A 19,083-nucleotide genomic window follows, 5' to 3' on the forward strand; every position below is an offset into this window, starting at 1 on the left:
AGCCCACAAACCGGGTGGTCTCAGGGTCTAACTTTCTGCCTGACACACCCAGGAGTGGTTCACTAGCTATCTGGGCATCCCTTAGCCTGGTCAAGTTGATGCACAAAAAGGACCATCATGTTTCCCAAACATGAGGATTCTGACATGCTTTTATGGACTCTAATTTCACTGTGATCATGGAATACAGGCTGTATGGCTTCAATCCTTTAAAACCTACTTGTTCCTGTTGCATGGGCTGCTGTACTGATTCAATCTTGGTAAATGATCTTTGTGTACTTGAATTCTTATTATTCCATTGTTACCAAGGGGAGTTTTTTTTTGTTTGTTTTTTTACAGGCAGAGTGGACAGTGAGAGAGAGACAGAGAGAAAGGTTTTCCTTTTGCCGTTGGTTCACCCTCCAATGGCCGCCGCGGTAGGCGCACTGCAGCTGGCGCACTGCGCTGATCCGATGGCAGGAGCCAGGTACTTCTCCTGGTCTCCCATGGGGTGCAGGGCCCAAGCACTTGGGCCATCCTCCACTGCACTCCCTGGCCACAACAGAGAGCTGGCCTGGAAGAAGGGCAACCGGGACAGGATCAGTGCCCCGACTGGGACTAGAACCCGGTGTGCCGGCGCCGCAAGGCGGAGGATTAGCCTAGTGAGCCGCGGCGCCGGCCGAGTTTTTTTTTTTTAAAGATTTTACTTATTTGAAAGACAGAGTTACAGAGAGAGAGGTAGAGACAGAGAGAGAGGTCCTCCATCCGCTGGCTCATTCCCCAGATGGCTGCAACGGCCGGAGCTGCGCCGATCTGAAGCCAGGAGCTTCCTCCGGGTCTCCCACGTGGGTGCAGGGGCCCAAGGACCTGGGCCATCCTCCACTGCTATCCCAGGCCATAGCAGAGAGCTGGATGGGAAGAGGAGCAGCCAGGACTTGAACCAGCGCCGATATGGGATGCCGGCGCATCAGGCCAGGGCTTTAACCCGCTGTACCACAGCGCCGCCCCCCCCCCCCCTTTTTTTTGTTTATTTATTTGAAAGTCACAAAGAGAGAGAGGGAGAGAGATCTTTCATCTGCTGGTTCACACCCCAGATGGCCACAGGGCTGGACCTAGCTGAAGCCAGGAACCTGGAGCTTCATCTGGGTCTCCCATGTGGGTGCAGGGACTCAAGCACTTGGGCCATCTTCTGCTGCTTTCCCAGGCACATTAGCAGGGAGTTAGTTCAGGAAGTAGAGCAGCTAGGACTCAAACCAGTGACAATATGGGATGCTGGCACTGCAGGTGGCAGCTTAACCCATTGTGCCACAATGATGGCTCCAGCACCAAGCCCTTTTTAAGTGTAAAGGAGAGATGGGCATTTGGCCTAGCAATTAGGCCACCTGCAGCCCATACTGGAACCCAGATTCAGTTCCCAGCTCTGGTTCCCTACGCTAACATACTGTCAGTGCAGACCTGGGAGGCAGCAGTGATGGCTCAAGTGATTGGGTTCCTATCACCTACATGGGAGACCTGGCTGTTGCCTCAGGCTCCCAGCTTCAGCCAGCTCAGCCAGGACCACCACGGTTGAGACCCTGGGTTCGATGTCCAGCTCCTGACTCTACCTTCCTTTTAATGAACTCTTGGGGACGGCAGTGATGACTCAAGTACATGGGTTCCTGCCACCCACCAGGGAGACATGGATTGAGTTCCGGCTTTGGTCCTCAGCTCTGTCCAAGGCCACTGTGTACATTGGAGAGGGAAGGAATGGAAGAGAAGGAAGGAGGGAGGGAGGAAGAGACAAAAGACAGGGAGGGAGGGAGAATAAAAGGGGGAACGTACAGGAAACTGCTACTAGAAAAGGAATCCAGTTGCCCACTGGCATCTATGCTGTTTGAGGGGAGGAATGAGATGGGTCCCTGCAAGAAGCAGCCCCTGCAGGAGCCATGTGCACAATGGCTTCCCAAGAGAGGATGCCTGGCAGCGACTGGAGAGCCTACACATCCTGGGTGTTGACCTCAGACCAGGCCATGAGGGAAATTGAAGGCCTAGTCCAAACCCAGAAGAGCTACCCCAGGGACGGAGACCACAGCTAAATGCCTGGGCTCTTCCCTCTACTAGATGCCCTCTCCAGGTTCCTTGGGGCTTGTCCCAGCAGTGTTCGGGCTGTGTCTCTCCAGCAGCGCCCAGGGGACGGGCTCCACCTTACTCCCCTGTACCCTGTGGGACGGTGGTCATATGAACACAACCCACAGCAGAGCCATGGCGTAAAAAGGCCTCACAGCCAAGAGTGGCAAAATGTTCCGTTTATGCTTTAGGAGAACAGGAAGATAAATACACCTTACATATTACAAATTTGTATATACAGGAAAGACCCATGCCCCCATTTGTCTAAACAGTCTGCTTAGTTTTTAAGCCCTGATGAGCACATGGGCAGAACACACAGCAGGTGGCAGACCCGGGTTGGCTCAGCTGGGCTCACTGCACGACAGCACGTGGATATGGGCTCAAGATCCCTGTCCAGTGCGGGAGCCAGGGGTCGGGGTTCAGCCAGCTAGGCTGCGAGGGCATCACTTCCTGAAGCGCTTGAAGAGGGGGTGCACGTGTTTGGCGGTGGCCTTGCTCCGGGACGAGTGGTATTCCATGTACACTGTGTCGTCGGCCCCGGACATAGAACTCATGGTGCCGAAGCGGCGTGACGCCTGTGGGAAGGGGCAGTGGCATCAGTGTCAGGGCAAAGATGGTCCTTGTACGACATTCACAGTCCCCATCAGCTCAGTCAAAGCTGCCTAAGTTTAACGCATTCTGTGATTGACAGTAACACTGACCACCTACCACGGCTGAGCTCGGTTCTAGGCATTGCCCGTGTACCTGCAGGTATGACCTCACCTAACCTCACAAGCATGGCAGTCCTCATATTCCAGAAGGGACGCTGAGGCACAAATGTGGATGCCCGGCTCCAAATGAGATGGCACTTAAGCCTGGGGAGGTGCGCTCAGCCTCTCTCCATAACCATACTGCCACACTGCCTCTCCAAAAATCAGGCTCAGAAACTGCCACCACCAGGAGAGAAGCCCCTGGAAGGTGCTACCGTAAGGCCTGGACTCAGAGGGAAAGCCAAGTCTTTCTGGCCTGCATCTTGGTCACCTCTCACTCGGGGACCCTGGGCCAGTACTGAATGTCTGCACTGCGGTGAACTCAGCTGTCAAAAGGGAATGACCACGTCTGCCCTCACAAGTGGGAGTGAATAGAAGCCTTATTGAGTCTGAGGTTGGCCCAGAGCCCAGCACACAATGGCAGGCGGCACAGGGGACGTGTGCAGCACCTGGACCTCGGGGGGCCAAGCTGAGACAGGGATTGCGCGAGGCCACCTGGGGACCTGTTAAGAGCAGGAAGGCACCCTTGGGGGTTCTGGCCAGCAGCTCCATCCTCGCCTGGCACCTGTCATGGCTTGCCCTCTGGCACCAACACCAGCAGAATTTCAAAAGCACCTGACTCCACCGCACTGCTCTCCTTGGAAGGGCCTGATGGGAAGTCCCCAGGAATTAACTGAGATACTCCCTTAAGGACACCCTAGAGTATTCACTTGGCACATGGCAGGCGCTCAGTGTCTGCAAAATATGCAAAAGGCTGAGCGTTTTCAGAGAACTCTGCTGAAGCTGCCATGTGAGGTGACCCTCAGCCACATCCCACAGGCAAGAAGGCGCAGCTCCTTCACTGAGCAGAAAATCAGTGGCGAGCTGCCTCGGCCAAGGCCAAGGCCAAGTACGGCAATCGCAGGCCCACCCCACTCTGCTCCCTTGGCAGGACCCCGGGGAGCCCCAGGTGTCCTGTTTGCCATCCAGGCTCCAATGTCAAGACACTGGCAAGCCCTCCTGGCAGACTGGGATGTGAAGGAGGCCACTCACAGCCCCTGGGAGGGTGGCTGTGCGCAGCCATAGGGAGGCAAGGGGACATGCACCATATGGTTAACAAGGGTTGTTTTTCTCTTCTCTATTTTCCTGTGTTCTCCAAGTGTTTCCAAAAGATCCCAGAGGCCCCTACACACACCCCCAGGACTCTGTGAAAAAGGCTACCCTTCAGGAGCACGGACACCGGAACCTCTTGTTCCCACTCACCTGGCTGGACTTGGAGCCGAATTCTCCAGCCACCACCTCTTCCTCAGCGTCCAGGTCGGTGGCTGCCAGCACTTTCTGTAACAGCTGCTGCTGCTCCTCTTTAGTGGAAAACGCCAGCTCTTCCTCCTCCATGCCCGCTAGCTTTGTGATCACCTGCAAAGCCCAAACCAGAAGCACTCTGCCTTCTGCTGCCAGCCCAGCCGGCCAGGCAGCTCCCAGCGACAGCCCTTCCGTGCTGTTCCACACAGCAGCTGTGGGAGCGGCCCTGCCCAGAGAGCTTGAAGGGATGCGGGAGGCTGGAGCTGCCAGCCCCCAGCCCACAGCATCTGATGGCTGCATACAGCAGAGCAGCAGGAGCCTGGGGATCTTGAAACCTCCACCTCCCTCGCACCAGAAGAAGGGAGCAGACTGGAAGGCTCAGGCTGCGCCTCTGCACAGGGCCCATGGCTATGCTGCGCATGGCACCCAGGGCTGCCAGTGGGAGCAAGCACCCAACACAGAGAGGATGTCGGAATTCATCAATTAGATTTTCTCTAAAAGGGCAAGGGAACAGTACACAGCATGGTGGAGACTGGGTTCTCATTTCCATGGGAATAACTTACTGCCAGGCCTACCTCTCCATGCAGCGAGCAGAGCTGATTCTGTGAAGGGCCCCTCCCTGCCCCGCTGCTATTCTATCTGGAAAGGCAGCCCGGCCTGTAGTTTTTCACAAGACCAGGAACTGGGGACCTTGTGTGTCCCAGAGTTCTTCAGTGAACCACAAAGGCTCTTTCCTTCCTTTCCAGGTCTCTTCATCCATGTCACAAATAAAGGCCTCTGGGACACTAAATCCTGCCATAAACTCAGTATATGTGTCAATAGGAAGGAAAGCAAATGCCTCAGCCAATGAGAATTGGTGAAGGCTTTAAAATCCCCACTACTCACTGGCTGATTCGCAGTAAGAGGGCCCTGAGGCCTGGAGACGCAGGGTGTAACAGCTGATTAAAGGGAGAGTTCTTCCAGCCATGTGGAGGGGCACCCCCTGAGAAAGTGACCCCAAGACGCTCAGGCTCAGTGCCAGCTGACACTGCCCCAGTAACTCATGCACACTCCCAGGGAGTCTGCAGCAAGGCCTCTCATCCCCAGTGCCCACCGCCTGCCTGTGGGCTGTCCCAGACTGCCGCTGACAGTCCCCACTTCTCCTGCAGGCCGGGGTACCCAAAAGGCCTTGGTGCTGGTTTGAGCAGAGGCCACACAGATACCAACCTTGAAGCTATAACCCTGATCTACCAAGAACCTCTGGCGCTTGGTAGAGTAAGCCATTTCCTGTGTGTCCTGGGACACCAGCGAGTAGAAGAAGGCGTTGTACTCCTCTGCAACCATGCCTGTGGGGAGAAGGTGAGAAAAGTCAGGAAAACAACAGGAGCCACTAGAAGGCCGGAGCGCAGAGGCTCTCGGGCAGCACTGGCGTGGGAAGCTCGGCAAGCAGCCACAGTCACCTCGACCCTGCACACGACTCCATCACGATGGCAGCCTCTCGTGCTAAGGACACCATGAAGATGGAGAAAAGACAACCTGCAAAGTACACATCCGGTACGGGACCTGCCTGTACCTGTTCTAGACTACGTCAAGAATTGTGAAAACTCAACAAGACCAATTACTCAACTCTAAAGCAGGCAAAGTGTGTAAAGACATTTCTCCAGAGACAGCGTGCAAATGGCCAATGGCACGGAAAAGACACTCAGCACCACAGATCATCAGGGAGAGGCGAGCAAACACATGTGGCCTATCATCTACTCCCACTTCTACAGTAGAGGCAAAAAGCAAGATGTATCCCTGTGGTCAAGAATGAGACTGGAACCCTCATCTACTTCTGATGAGAATGTAAAATGTGGCAACTGCTCTGGAAAACAGCCTGGCAGTTCACCAAAACGCTGGGTTAACACTGAGTTACTAGCACATGACCAGGCAACTTCTCTCCTAGGCACACTCATATAAGCAAGACCAAGAAAACTAAAGATCTATCCACAGAGATTTGCATTATTCTAAAATCAAAGAGTAGAAATGGCCTAAAAGTCTATCAAAAGATGAATGGATAAAATGTGGTATGTCCACACAGAATATTATGTGGCAATAAAAATTAAAGGGGAACAGGCATTTAGTCTGCCAGCTAAGACATTGTGTCCCATACTGGACTACCTGGGCTCCAGGCCCAGCTCTGACTCCTCCCTTCAATTTCCTGCTGATGCAGACCCTGAGAGGCAGCAGTTAGCAATCAAGTATCTGGGTTCCTGCCATACATGTGGGAGACCGAAACTGTGTTCCCAGCTTCTGGTTCCAGCCCTGGCCCAGCTCCAGCCTTTGCAGGCATTTGGGAAGTGAACCAGTGGACAGGAGGGTACTCTTTCTCTCAAATAAGCAAAAAATAAAGAGTGAGATACTGACACAATATGGATAGTCCATTACGCTGAGCAAAAGCAGCAAGTCACAGGGGCCTCAATCCGTACGCCTCTACTTCCAAACTGTCCAGACAGCCAAGAAGGCAGGTGGGCGGGTCCCTGGGCCTGGGGGTGCAGAGGAATGGGAAACAAGGAATGACTACAAATGGCAGGATTCCTTTCAAGGGGTGAGGAAAATATCCTAAAGATTGGGGTAATGGTTACACTTTCAGAACACACTGAAAAATCACTGAACCAACCGTACACTCAAAATGAAGCAATTGTATAATCTCTGAATTTTATCTCAACAAAACTGCTGGAAAAAAAACAGCTCAGAGAGGAAAGCCTCTGTAACAGGGGCACTTATCACAGAAACTAGCACAGAATATACCTGTCTTTCAGGAAAATCTGAACACTTTTACTTCACAGTTCAAATGTCATCAGACAGAGCATGCGTACACTGCTGCTGTATTCAACTGCTTCCTACAGCTCACAGTGGCAAATAAAGGGACCAGATGTCTGATCTCAGGAGATACTATGTTGAGGGGCCAGCGCTGTGACGTGGTAGGCTAAGCCTCCGCCTGTGGTGCTGGCATTCCATGTGTGTGCGCTTCATGTCCCTGCTGCTCCTCTTCCAATCCAGCTCCCTGCTGTTGGCTTGGGAAAGCAGTGGAAGATGGCCCAGGTGCTTGGGCCCCTGCATCCACATGGGAGACCTGGGAGAGGCTTCTGGCTTTGGATTGGCACAGCTCTGGCTGTGTGGCCACTGGGAAGTGAACCAGCACATGGCAGACCTCTTTCTGTCTCTCTTACACTATCTTACTCAACTACCTCTCAAATAAATAAATCTTTAGGGGGGGGGGGGGAAGGATACTTGGAGTAAGAAAATGTAATTCTAATCAAATTCAAAGGAGCTTTCAAATCAGATATGCTTCTGTTTTAAGAAGATTAAGGAGCAAGCAATGAATTGGCTGCACATCTGTCAGCAGTGACATCCTGCCAGCTGCAGCCCATGCTATGTAAGCTTACCCTCCCATCAGTCCTGCAAGGTAAGATGGTTACCCCTACTCTGATGTGAAAAACCAAGGCTCAGAGGAAATGACTTGCCCAAGGTCACAGAGCAGATCCAGTACCCAAGTCCATGCTATTTCCACTTTTAGCCCTGTTTCCATTTCAGATACAATCCTGGAGCTGTCTCCTAGAAACATCTGAGTAAGGTACAGTTTCAAGATATACCCACTAACCTTCCTGTTTTCAAACATCTCAATAGTCCGGATGCCTCTTCAGATAAGCCTGGCTCTTTGTCTGGTCCCAGCAGGAGAGATGGGGCCATCTCCTGGCAGCAGTGTCAGTCTCTGAAGCGCCCTCCTCACTGCAGTCTGGCACTGTTACTATAGTTACCGAGTGCAGGAAGCCTGCCCCTCCCCAGTCAAAACCTTTGCAACAGTGCCACTGTACTTGCTTGCTTGCCAGCTCCACCCAGGCTCTTCACAGGTAAAGAGTGCTGTGCCATCCTGTGGCTGCCCGGGCTGCTCCTGTCACACCCTCCCTTCCTCCTGACTCCAAACTCAGGGCAGCTTCCAGCCACCCACTTCCAAGGGTGGCCCTTCTGTGTCTATACCATCAAGCTCTGCCCATCCCTGGCAGCCTCTTCCCTAGCAACAGCACCAGTCAGCTCAGACCACTGCCCTGGGAATTACAGGCTCTAGTCATGGGAAGACACCCAAATATGCATGCCCAATGTGTGAGAAATAAAAAGGGCTGTGGGGATCCTGGTCTGTGCTTTGGGGTCCCTTCTCTTCAGGTCTCTGTAGCCGAGGCAGAGCTAGAGGGTATTGTACACGCAAGACCCGAGCAGTTCAGCAGCCATCGCCTCCCCCAAAACTACCTCTTACCTTTTTTAGCTCGGAGCACCCGCCCTAGCCTCTGTGCCTCCTGCCGCCTGGAGCCACCGTGGGATGAGATCTGAATGAGGACATTTGCTTCTGGTAGGTCAAACGATGTGTCACCTACCTAGAGAAACAAGGCAGCAGTGAGTCTGGGAAGGTGATGACACAGGACACAGAATGAGAAACAAGATCGACTGGCCCAGAACTGAAGGAAGGCCTGCAGATAATGTTAAAAACAATCTTTCTCCGCTCCAGGCCAGGGGCTTTCTGATGCAGGCAGGGAGTGGCACGGGATCCCAGAAAGGTCTCTCTGGGCCTCTAGGCCCTAGCCTGAGTTCTCCTAAAAGCCACCAGAAAGCATCACTGGCACCACTGACCCACAGTCACCTCCTGTCTCAGCACCTTGTGCCCTGCTGCGAGGGAGGGGCCTGATCAGCAGGGATGCACGTGGATACAGAAACAGGTCTGCACAAAACCAGCCCGTCCTCTTACCTGGAGGGCAACAGCAGCAGCAGCATGTGAGGAACAATGTAGAACTTGGGAGAGGCCAGTGCCCCAGAGACCCTGACTGGGGGGCTGGCTCCAATCTCAAGGTTCCCAGCCGTAGACAGGGAGATCTAGTGCTCAACTGCACAGTGGAGTCTCAGTTCTCCTTGGCTCTGAGCCACTGTTCTAAAGTGTCAGGCCCACAGCTCTGAAGGCAGAGCAAAGCTGTCCAGAGCTGGGTCTGCATTAGTCTGTGCTGATGCTGGCCACTCCAGGGGACAGGATGGATGCCACTAGAGTCACAGAGAACCTCATTCAAAAGCCTACTTTTGTTAACTTCTGTCTTTTTGGAAAGGAAATGCAACTTAAAATTCCTAAATCTCCAAAAGAGGTGGGAAAAATGTGAGTCAGGCAAAGAGCCTTTACAGACTTATGAAAATCCTAAACCTGCTGCTGCTACTACAAAACAGGCAGATCCCTGCCCCCCCCCCCCCCCACACCTCCGCCCAACCACTAGCACCTGCATGTGGGGATGCAAATGTGCACCGGAAGTTGCTTCTACAAACCTGAACCCACTGTCCAGGAATCAGTCTACCCCCCAGCCCCAGCGTCTCATCCCCACCTGCTGTGCCACACAGACCTTGGATATGAAGATGGTGTTGATTTTGGGATTGTGCTTGAAATTCTGGAGAATCTGCATCCTTTCCCCCTGGGATGTGGGTCCATAAATATAGGGTCTAGCAAAGAAAGCTGTGTTAGAGCTATTGCTGAACCACACCTCAGTTACCCTGAAAGCACTGCAGAGGGGAAAAGTGCTCAGCGAGGCTCTCCCAGAAGCCCCCGGCCATGCTGGCCTATCAGAACCCACAAACCCACAGGCTGCAGACCACCACTGGCAGCCCTTCCCCTCTGATTCTAGGTGTAGACCCACCACTCCCTCTGGAATTCCCTCCTTCACTGTGTCTTCTCCCCTGCTTCAACACCCCTAACTTAGACACGGTGCCTGAACAAGCAGAACTCCCAGACTTCTTCAAGACCGATGGGAGCAGCGGAGAACACTGCCATCCGCCCATCTCGCAGCAAAAGGCCTGACACACTAACCCCTCAGTGACACAGTGTCCCCTAAGTAATGGGCAGGAAGGGGAGAAGAACCCTCAGACTTTTGCCTGCTGAGCTCCCACAATACTGCACATCAAACACTTTTAATTCCTAGCTCCCCTACTTAGAGGTCACCATATCCCGGTACCTGGGAAGGCCATACCCCTGCTGCTGTCTTGCATATGCTAGGGGTTGTATGTGGCTACCCAGCATAACAGTAAAGAGGTGGACAAAGACAGGTACCAGGCATATAGGACCAAGCTCTAGGCTTGTATGACATTAAATAAATCAACCCTCCCATCCCAACAATGTTACTGAGAACTGTAAACGGGAGCAGGTGCTGGGGCACAGTGGGGTCAGCTGCTGCTTGCAATGCCAGCATCCTATATCAGAGCACTGGTTCAAGTTCTGGCTGCTCTTACTTCTGATCCAGCTCCTATTAATTACCTGAGAAAGTAGCAAAGGATGGCCCAAGTGTTTAGGCCCCTGCCACCCATGTGGGAGACCCAGATAGAATTGCTGGCTCCTGGTTTCAGCCTGACCAACCCCTGGATGCTGTGGCTATGTGGGGCAGAAACCAGCACATAGAAGATCTCTCTCTTGCTCTGTCACTCTGCCTTTCAAATAAACAAACAAATCTTAAAAAAAAAAAGAAAAAAAAAAAAAGAAAAAAATCCTATAAAAAAACAAGTTTCATGGTCCCCAGTTTATATCTGGGGAACTAAGGTTCCAGAGCTTGAGGCGATACAGCCCAAGTATGGCTGTCCCCATTACCCCTACCCATCCAGTCCTATCAATGCCCTGGGCAATGCCTGTTAAGGGTCCAGGACGCACTGCTTTTGCTGCTCCCCAAAGCTGTGTTATGAGATGGTTAACAAAACAAAACAAACTTGAAGGAGAGTCAGTACAGGCACAAAAGGAAGCTGCAAAAGTTTTCATAGCCTCTGAGAAGACACTGTGTGCTCACACGGCAAGAACAGTTATCAAGAAAGAACTCAAGAAAAGTAGTCGGGCTCTAGAGAAGGACAGAAAGTAAAAAGCTAAGTGCTAGTGTTGTGGTGCAGCACAAGCCTGCATCCCATGCAGAAGTGCTAGTTAAAGTCCCAGCTGTTCTGCTTCCCATCCAGCTCCCTGCTAATGCACCTGAGAAGGCAAAGGACAACGGCCTAAGTACTTGGGTCCCTGCCACCCATGGGAGGCTCGGATTGAATTCCTGACTCTTGGCTTCAGACTGGCCCAGCCTAGGCCACTGTGGCCATTTGTGGAATCAATCAGTGGATAAAAGATCCCCGTCTCTCCTCTCTCTGTAATTCTGCTTATCAGATATATAAACTGTTTTGTTTTTTTTTTAAAAGACTTATTTATTTATTTGAAAGTCAGCATTACAGAGCAAGAGGGACAGACAGAGACAGATCTTCCATCTGTTGGTTCACTCCCCAAATGGCTGTTACGGCCAGGGCTGGACCAGGCCAAAGTTGGGAGCCAGGAGCTTCTTTCAGGTCTCCCACATTGGCACAGGGGCCCAAGCACTTGGGCCATCTTCCACTGCTTTCCCAGAAGCATTAGCAGGGAGCTGGATCAGAAGTGGAGCAGTCAGGACTCGAATCAGCACTGATATGGGATGCAGGCACTTCTGACAGCAGCTTAACCTGCTGGGCCATGGCACCACACCAGACTCAATAAATCAAAAAAAAAAAAAAAAAAAAAAAGCAACAAGATTAAGAAAAAAGGGAAAAAATATTAAAAAACTGGACAAGCTGATCAGAAGACCTATCATCTGACAAGGGATTCCCAAAAGAACGAACAGAGAAAACATACACAAGATGATAAACAAAGAAGAAACAGAAATTCTCAGAACAGAAAGACACGAGATTCCAGATGGAGAGGGCCTGAGTGGGACAGGCATCTGGTACCGGGGTTAAGACACTGCTTGGGATGCCTACCTGCATCTTGTATTCGAGTGCCTGGGTTTGAGTACCAGCTCCACTTCTAATTCCAGCTTCCTGCTAATGCACGCCCTCAGAGGCAACAGCTGATGGTGCAAGTATGTGGGTTGTTACCCACTAGGGACACCTCAGTAATTTCTTGGCTCCTGGTTTCAGTCTGACCCAGCCCTTGATGTTACAGGCACTTGGAGAGTGAAGAGTGGAAGTGCTCTCTCTCTCTCTTTCTCTTTTTCTCTCTCTCCTTCTCCCTACCTGCCTCTCAAGTAAAAATAAACAAAAATTTCATAGATTTTATTTTTATTATTAAAAAGGGGAAAACAGGGAGCTTCAGCCCCTCTCATAGTGAAAGAAAAAAGACCATCCTAGATTTAGGATTGATTGAAATCTCCAAAAAATGAAAATATGACTTCCTGAAAGAAGGAAAACACACAAGCACCATCACCAGTCACATAGAAACCAAAGAGCACCAGACTTCCAAGCAGCCTCACTGCAAGCTTCAATATTGCTTCCAAGGCCCAGTCAACTTGCAAAGTTCTGTAAAGGCATTTGTGAACATTCAGTCTTACAAACTTTCCCTCCAGCATCCCTCCTCTCAAGAAGCTACTGGGGCATGTGCTCCATCCAATGAGTGACCAAGAGAAGAGAGCACAGACTTGAGATGAAGAAATCAGGGCCCAGGGAATTCACGGGGTGATTTCCAAGGGAAGCCCATTGATGATAGCCAGGCCAGAGCAGAGCAGGAGGGTGGAGTGCTGGTGGGGATCCCACTGGACAGAGAAAACCAGAACTGAGAGGTTACCTGACCCTACTCAAAGGGAATTTATGGTTACGTGAAGAGTATGGAAAGGAGGAATCATTGTATATGCAAACCTAGCAAAAGCAACCAGGGGCAGGAGTTAAGCCTTATGGTTTAGACACTGGGTTGGGACACCTGCATCTCATATCAGAGTGCCTGAGTTCAAGTCCTAGCTCCGCTTCCAATTCCAGCTTCCTGCTCATGTGCACTCTGGGAGGCAGCAGGATATGACTCAAGTACTTGGGTCCCTGTCACTCACCTGGGAGTCTTGGACCGAGTTTCAGTTCCTGGCTTCAGCCTGGCCAAACCCTTGCTGTCTGAGGCATTTTGATAGTGAACTAGCAGATGAGGGTTCTCTGTCCAATATGGGATGCAGGCATCCCACAGTGTTAACCACCTTGCTAAAAGCCCACCCCATGGCTGGCGCCGCGGCTCAATAGGCTAATCCTCCGCCTAGCGGCGCCGGCACACCAGGTTCTAGTCCCGGTCGGGGCGCCGGATTCTGTCCCGGTTGCCCCTCTTCCAGGCCAGCTCTCTGTTGCGGCCAAGGAGTGCAGTGGAGGATGGCCCAAGTACTTGGGCCCTGCACCCCATGGGAGACCAGAAGCACCTGGCTCCTGCCATCGGATCAGCGCGGTGCGCCGGCCGCAGCGTGCCTACCGCGGCGGCCATTGGAGGGTGAACCAACAGCTAAAGGAAGACCTTTCTCTCTCTCTCTCACTGTCCACTCTGCCTGTCAAAAAAAAAAAAAAGCCCACCCCAGAAATTCAATCTTTCTAAGCCCGTGTTTTCCTTCGTATAAAATGGGAATACCTCCTCGTATGGCTGAGATGAGGAATAAACAAAACATACATACAGTATGCCCAGCATCCTGCTTGCTAAGGAGAAGCTGGTCTATATTCATTTGCCCCTTGCTGCCCTCACAAAAAGCATCACGGCCTGTGTCCACGGAGCACTTTGCTTACTCTGACGCAGCACCTGCGGCCCTGCATCACCATCTGGGTAAGCCTCTTCCTCTTCAGGTGGCAGGAACTTGGCTACAGCTAAGTCAAAGCACACGCACTGGGGTGGGGCTATGGGCTGACGAGCAAGCTGGGTGTTTCCTGAGAAGTTCTTGGATGCCGGTCCACACCTGGGATGCTGGCCCAGCCCCCTTTGCCATCCAGCTCCTTGCCCAGACAGTATGGCCTCATCACTGCCCATAGCATTCACCTAGCCTGAAACTCCAGATGCCAACCCCATGCAGCTTTGGAGCCCAGATGTGAGGAAGCGGCTCTCCCAGCTATGCACAACTCTGACCCCTGCTCTCTGGGCTGGAGGGGACCAGTCCCTCTTGCCTCTCTGCTCTAACCTCCATCTCTGATCACCTGCTTCTCTGTCTTGCCTGGGTCCTGAGAGTAGTGACAGAGCTTTAGAATCCAAGAAGTTCCCAAGAGCTTCAAGAATCAAGGAAATCGCCTTGTGCACTCTCATTGAGGAAAACGAAGCTTTCAGGACTTACTTGTTCAGACGAATGGCGTACTCCTTCAGAGCAAACACATTGTCAGCAAACACAATAATCTTGTCATTCCTCCTTTCATGAAACTTGATCAGAAACTGACAAGCCCTGAACTTGTTGGGGTTCATGGTGTACAGCAAGATTCGTTTCTTGGTTTTGATTGCCACATACTCCCGGTAAAATTCGGGTGACATTGGGCACCAAACCTGTGATGCATTAAGAATCAAGGATCATTTTACAGGTTTAAACATCACACAACTGTAAACTTTTAAAGTCCGTTCATCTTCTAAAAACAAAACCAACGGTATATGAATTATGATTTCAACGCAACAACAAGTCCATGCATGCACAAAATCAAATCTAACACTGAACTGGACACTCTCATGTGCCCATCATTTAACACCTATTTTTAAATAGTTATACCCAGGGAACTAATTTCACACCAGCTGCAAAGAGAGAGGAAGCAGATTCTCAACCAGTGGTGCCAGCCATCCCTCCACTTAGACCATCCCCCACTTCCACAATCAGCTCTGCTACTAAGAACTTCCCACGCCCCCAGCACACTCTTCCTGGCAGGGACAGGTTCAGGGTCAGGTTACCATGCAGTCCTGTGGTGTGAAGGAGCCTTCATTCCCTGTGCCCTGAATCCCAACCTTCACCCACAAAAACCCTTGTCCAACAAGCCCAGAGGCTGGCAAAAAGAATCATTCCAAAGTCGGAGGTGGGCAAGGGAATGGAGGGCGATCGGCACGGCCATGGCGAAGCGCCAAGTGGACTTCTGCGTGGTTTGAACTGTTGGAGCCACTAGGGACAGCCATGGGAGGCAGGCGATAATCCAGAGGGACAAAATCCAAACAAAGGCAACTACATGCGCTTCTAAGAACACGTTCACCACACAGGAGGAGGAGGAGAACACAAGAATGAAACCAAGAACCTCTCACACAGCTGAAATGTATGATGGTACTTCAAAAGTACATAGAAAACGGGGTTAGAAGTTTATTGTGGTGCAAAAAATTTTGAAATCTACACACTTCTTTTCATAAAACACATTCCATGAACGTTCTGAAGCTCCTTCTTAGTATCTGGACTCAATACCCTCAGGCCACAGACAAAATGAATTATAACCAGATACTGAAGTATAGTTTTGTTTTTCTAAATGGTATCGGTTAGCAATTCTAAAATTCCTTTGTGTATATCATAGGACCGAACTAATAAGTAAGTGAACTTTCATGGATAATGGAAGCCAAGTTTCTCACTGTCTGAGAAAGGAATTATAAACAGGGAAAGTTAGAATACAATCTGTGGGGGCCGGTACTGGGGCGCAGCAGGTTAAAGCCCTAGCCTGTAGCGCCGGCATCCCATATGTGCTCCTCTTCTGATCCAACTCTCTGCTATGGCCTGGGAAAGCAGTAGAAGATGGCCCAAGTCCTTGGACCCCTGCACCTGCGTGGGAGACCTGGAAGGGGCTCCTAGCTCCTGGCTTCGGTCGGCGCAGTTCTGGTCGTTGCGGCCAACTGGGGAGTGAACTATGGGAGGAAGACCTCTCTCTCTCTGCCTCGCCTCTCTCTGTGTAACTCTTTCATATAAATAAATAAATCTTAAAAAAAAAAAAGAATACAATCCGTGGAGCTTGTGGTTTTTAATGTGTACAGAGAGATGAGAAACAGATACAGATGTGTGTACACGCACACAGACACACACACACTTGCAGCTCCGTCTACTGAGTTAGCCTCGCCATGACATTCTGACAGTAAAGAACACACCTCTACTTTGGTATTAAAATCCCATCCTTGCTCCTTTCTTTCCCGACTGCCGGGGGACCCGCCAGCATCACGACCCACACAGTAACTGCCTGGCCTAGGCAGTCCAGGAGCAACAATGACTGTAGAGGAAATAGCCACCAATGTCCTTCACTCTGGGAAGGCAGCTGTGCCAAAGATAGCAATTTGAGAAAAACCAGCCAAAAGGTACCAGACTACACCAATATCACCTTTCTATCTGGATCCAGAACACATTTTGGTGGTGGCACTGGTTTTGGCATGATTTAAGAACCCTTGGATTATGCAAGAAAAATGAACCCAAACATAGACTTGCAAGACGTGGCCTGTATGAGAAAAAAACCTCAAGAAAACACTGACAGGAGCACAAGAACAGGGTGCAAACACTCAGGACTGCAAAGGCCAATGTCGGTGCTGGCAAAAACCTACTGGAGTAGACTCTTCAGTTACTGTGAAAATTCTTCATGCTAATAAACCAGCAACTTTTAAAATAATCAATGTTTTTAAATTCTAAATTCTGTCATCTACTTAAAGGAGCCAGGGCTGCTTGGGGAAATGCTGAGTCCAGGCCCAGGGGAAGGAAGGTACCCAATGAGACTAGAATCTCGCTGTGCTGCAAGGCGAGGATGTATGTGCTCAAAGAAAGATGGGGACACATCAAATGGACACAGGAGCCAGAGGGGGAGGGGTCCTGCAGGTCAAGTGTGGGACAACTTGGACATCCAGATAAAACATCCGCCTGTACAGGGGGAGACTGCTGCTGGTGGGAGGGGAATCATCGAGGGAACAATGGATGGGAGGGGGAGGGCAGGCTTGGGAAATGGTGACAGGAGACTCCTGTCACAGAGGGGTTTGAATAGATTTTAAATTTTCATATTGTGAATCTTAAACCTTTACATTAAAACTTAAAATATGCTTAAAAAAAAAAAAAACAAAAAACAGAGTCCTGCTCCAGAGAGCTCCTCCGTGCTGATAAGCTGAAGGAGGTGTGTACAAATGTACTCAAGCGCCAATGAGCTTTAAAGCACTCAAGGCTGTGCAGACCAAAAAGGGCCCTCCAGGAGCGGCGCTCTGGCACAGGCCACAGAACCTCCGCTGCCAGGCTCTGAGCTTGTGGCTGTGATCTGAGCCACTCGTCTGTGATCACCACAGACCATGTCTATTCATGTGGCCACCACTGTGCAATTATTGGCCACTACTACATGCCAAGCACCGCCGTGAGCTCAAAGCCATTGGTGGTGTGATGTTAAGTTTCTGCCTCTCTGGGTCACATCCTATTGTGAGACCCCATGAGAATTCCCAGTTCTTTATGGTCAAAGCTTTTTACATAGTAACATCTTTATATTCATACATTTCACAGAATATGAACCGCAAACCTGTAAACATATGTCACTGATAAAGATAGGATAACACAATTCAAACCACAAAGGGATGCCACTGCACACCCAATCAGGTCAGCAAAAACTTAAAGGGAAATAAAAAATCACCTGGCGCACTTGGCTAATCCTCCGCCTGCGGCACCGGCACCCCAGGTTCTAGTCCAGTTGGGGTGCCAGATTCTGTCCTGATTGCCCCTCTTCCAGTCTAGCTCTCTGCTGTGGCCCGGGAGTGCAGTGGAGGATGGCCCAAGTGCTTGGGCCCTGCACTTGCATGGGAGACCAGGAGGAATCACTGGCTCCTGGCTTCGGATCGGCGCAGCATGCCAGCCGCAGCGGCCATTTCGGGGGTGAACCAATGGAAAGGAAGACCTTTCTCTCTGTCTCTCTCTCTCACTGTCTAACTCTGCCTGTCCAAAAAAAAAAAAAAAAAAAATCCAACATGAAGGGTCAGAGGAAACATGGAGCAATCCTAGGCACCCCAGCACGTCCCAAAGTACTCTCATGTGTCTGCCAGATAGTGGCTTTCACACTTGGGCCACTGTACATCACACAACACATACACACACACACAGAGTTTTACCAAACAATATACACCCTTAATCACTATTCTGTAAATCTATTCTCTACTGGCCATAACTCATCCTATTATGGGGGGTCACAGTGCAGTGTGAAGAATACTGCTTTACAAAAACTCCTAGGGCTAGAGTTGTGGGTTGTGGCGCAGTGAGTTAAGCCACTGCTTGCAATGTCGACGTCTCATATCAGAGTGCTGCTTCCAGTCCTGGCTGCTCAGCTTCTGATCCAATTTCCTGCTGACAAGCACAGAAGGCAGCAGATGATGGCCCAAGTACTTGGGTCCTTGCTACACATGTGAGAGACTTGGATGGAGTTTCAGGCTCATGGTTTTGGCCTGGTCTGGTCTGGCTCAGCGCTGGCTCCTGTGGCCACTTAGGGACAGAACTAGCAGATGGAAGACCTCTCTGTCACTCTACCATTCAAATAAATAAATATTAAAAAGGAGAGAGAAAGTCTTAATCAAGGGCACTGGAAATGGTAGAAAAATATGTACAGAGGGGCTAGCACTGTGGCGTAGCGGGTAAAGCTACCACCTGCAGTGCCAGCATCCCATATGGGTGCCAGTTTGGGTCCTGACAGCTCCACTTCCAATCTGGCTCTCTGCTATAGCCTGGAAAGGCAATGGAAGATGGCCCAAGTCCTTGGGCCCCTGCACCCGTGTTGGAGATCCAGAGGACGCTCCTGGCTTCAGATCGGCGCAGCTCTGGCCATTACAGTCATCTGGGGAGTGAAGCAGCAGATGGAAGACCTCTCTCTCTGCCTCTGCCTCTCTGTAACTCTGCCTTTCAAATAAATAAAATAAATCTTTAAAAAAATATATTCAGTAACACTGTCATAATAGCAAAAAACTAAACTCTAATTTATAGAGACAGAAAACAAATCAGATGCAAACAGGCATGATGGCCTTTTATGGGGAAATACTTTTATGGGAAAATACTCTGAAATTTACTAAAATCACAAATTTTATACTCAAAAGTGAATTTTATGGTGTACACACCATATTATTTACAAATAATATCACAACAAAAATGTTAAAAAATCTAAAACAAACCCTTAAGGATGGGCAGTTGGCCAAGTGGTTAAGACACCCATGCCCCACAGAGTACCTCGAGCATCCTGATAACGCAGACCCTGGAAGGAGGCAGCC

The 19,083-nt window shown here is 50.6% G+C and overlaps 1 protein-coding gene across 1 annotated transcript in view; it reads right to left on the reverse strand.

Moving 5' to 3' along the window:
* Window positions 1–2,216: 2,216 nt before the first annotated feature.
* ERCC3 (ERCC excision repair 3, TFIIH core complex helicase subunit) overlaps window positions 2,217–19,083 on the reverse strand; it is a 31,149-nt gene continuing 14,282 nt past the window's right edge. Inside the window, exons 10-15 of the mRNA XM_062180076.1 lie at window positions 14,207–14,409; window positions 9,506–9,602; window positions 8,386–8,503; window positions 5,319–5,437; window positions 4,074–4,226; window positions 2,217–2,657 (exon numbers count right to left, since the gene is read on the reverse strand). Of these exons, the coding sequence (XP_062036060.1) occupies window positions 2,526–2,657; window positions 4,074–4,226; window positions 5,319–5,437; window positions 8,386–8,503; window positions 9,506–9,602; window positions 14,207–14,409 (822 nt within the window). The 3' untranslated portion in view covers window positions 2,217–2,525. The remainder of the gene's footprint in view (window positions 2,658–4,073; window positions 4,227–5,318; window positions 5,438–8,385; window positions 8,504–9,505; window positions 9,603–14,206; window positions 14,410–19,083) is intronic.

This window comes from Lepus europaeus, chromosome 1 (assembly GCF_033115175.1).
Source record: "Lepus europaeus isolate LE1 chromosome 1, mLepTim1.pri, whole genome shotgun sequence".
In the NCBI taxonomy this organism is placed as follows: domain Eukaryota; kingdom Metazoa; phylum Chordata; class Mammalia; order Lagomorpha; family Leporidae; genus Lepus; species Lepus europaeus.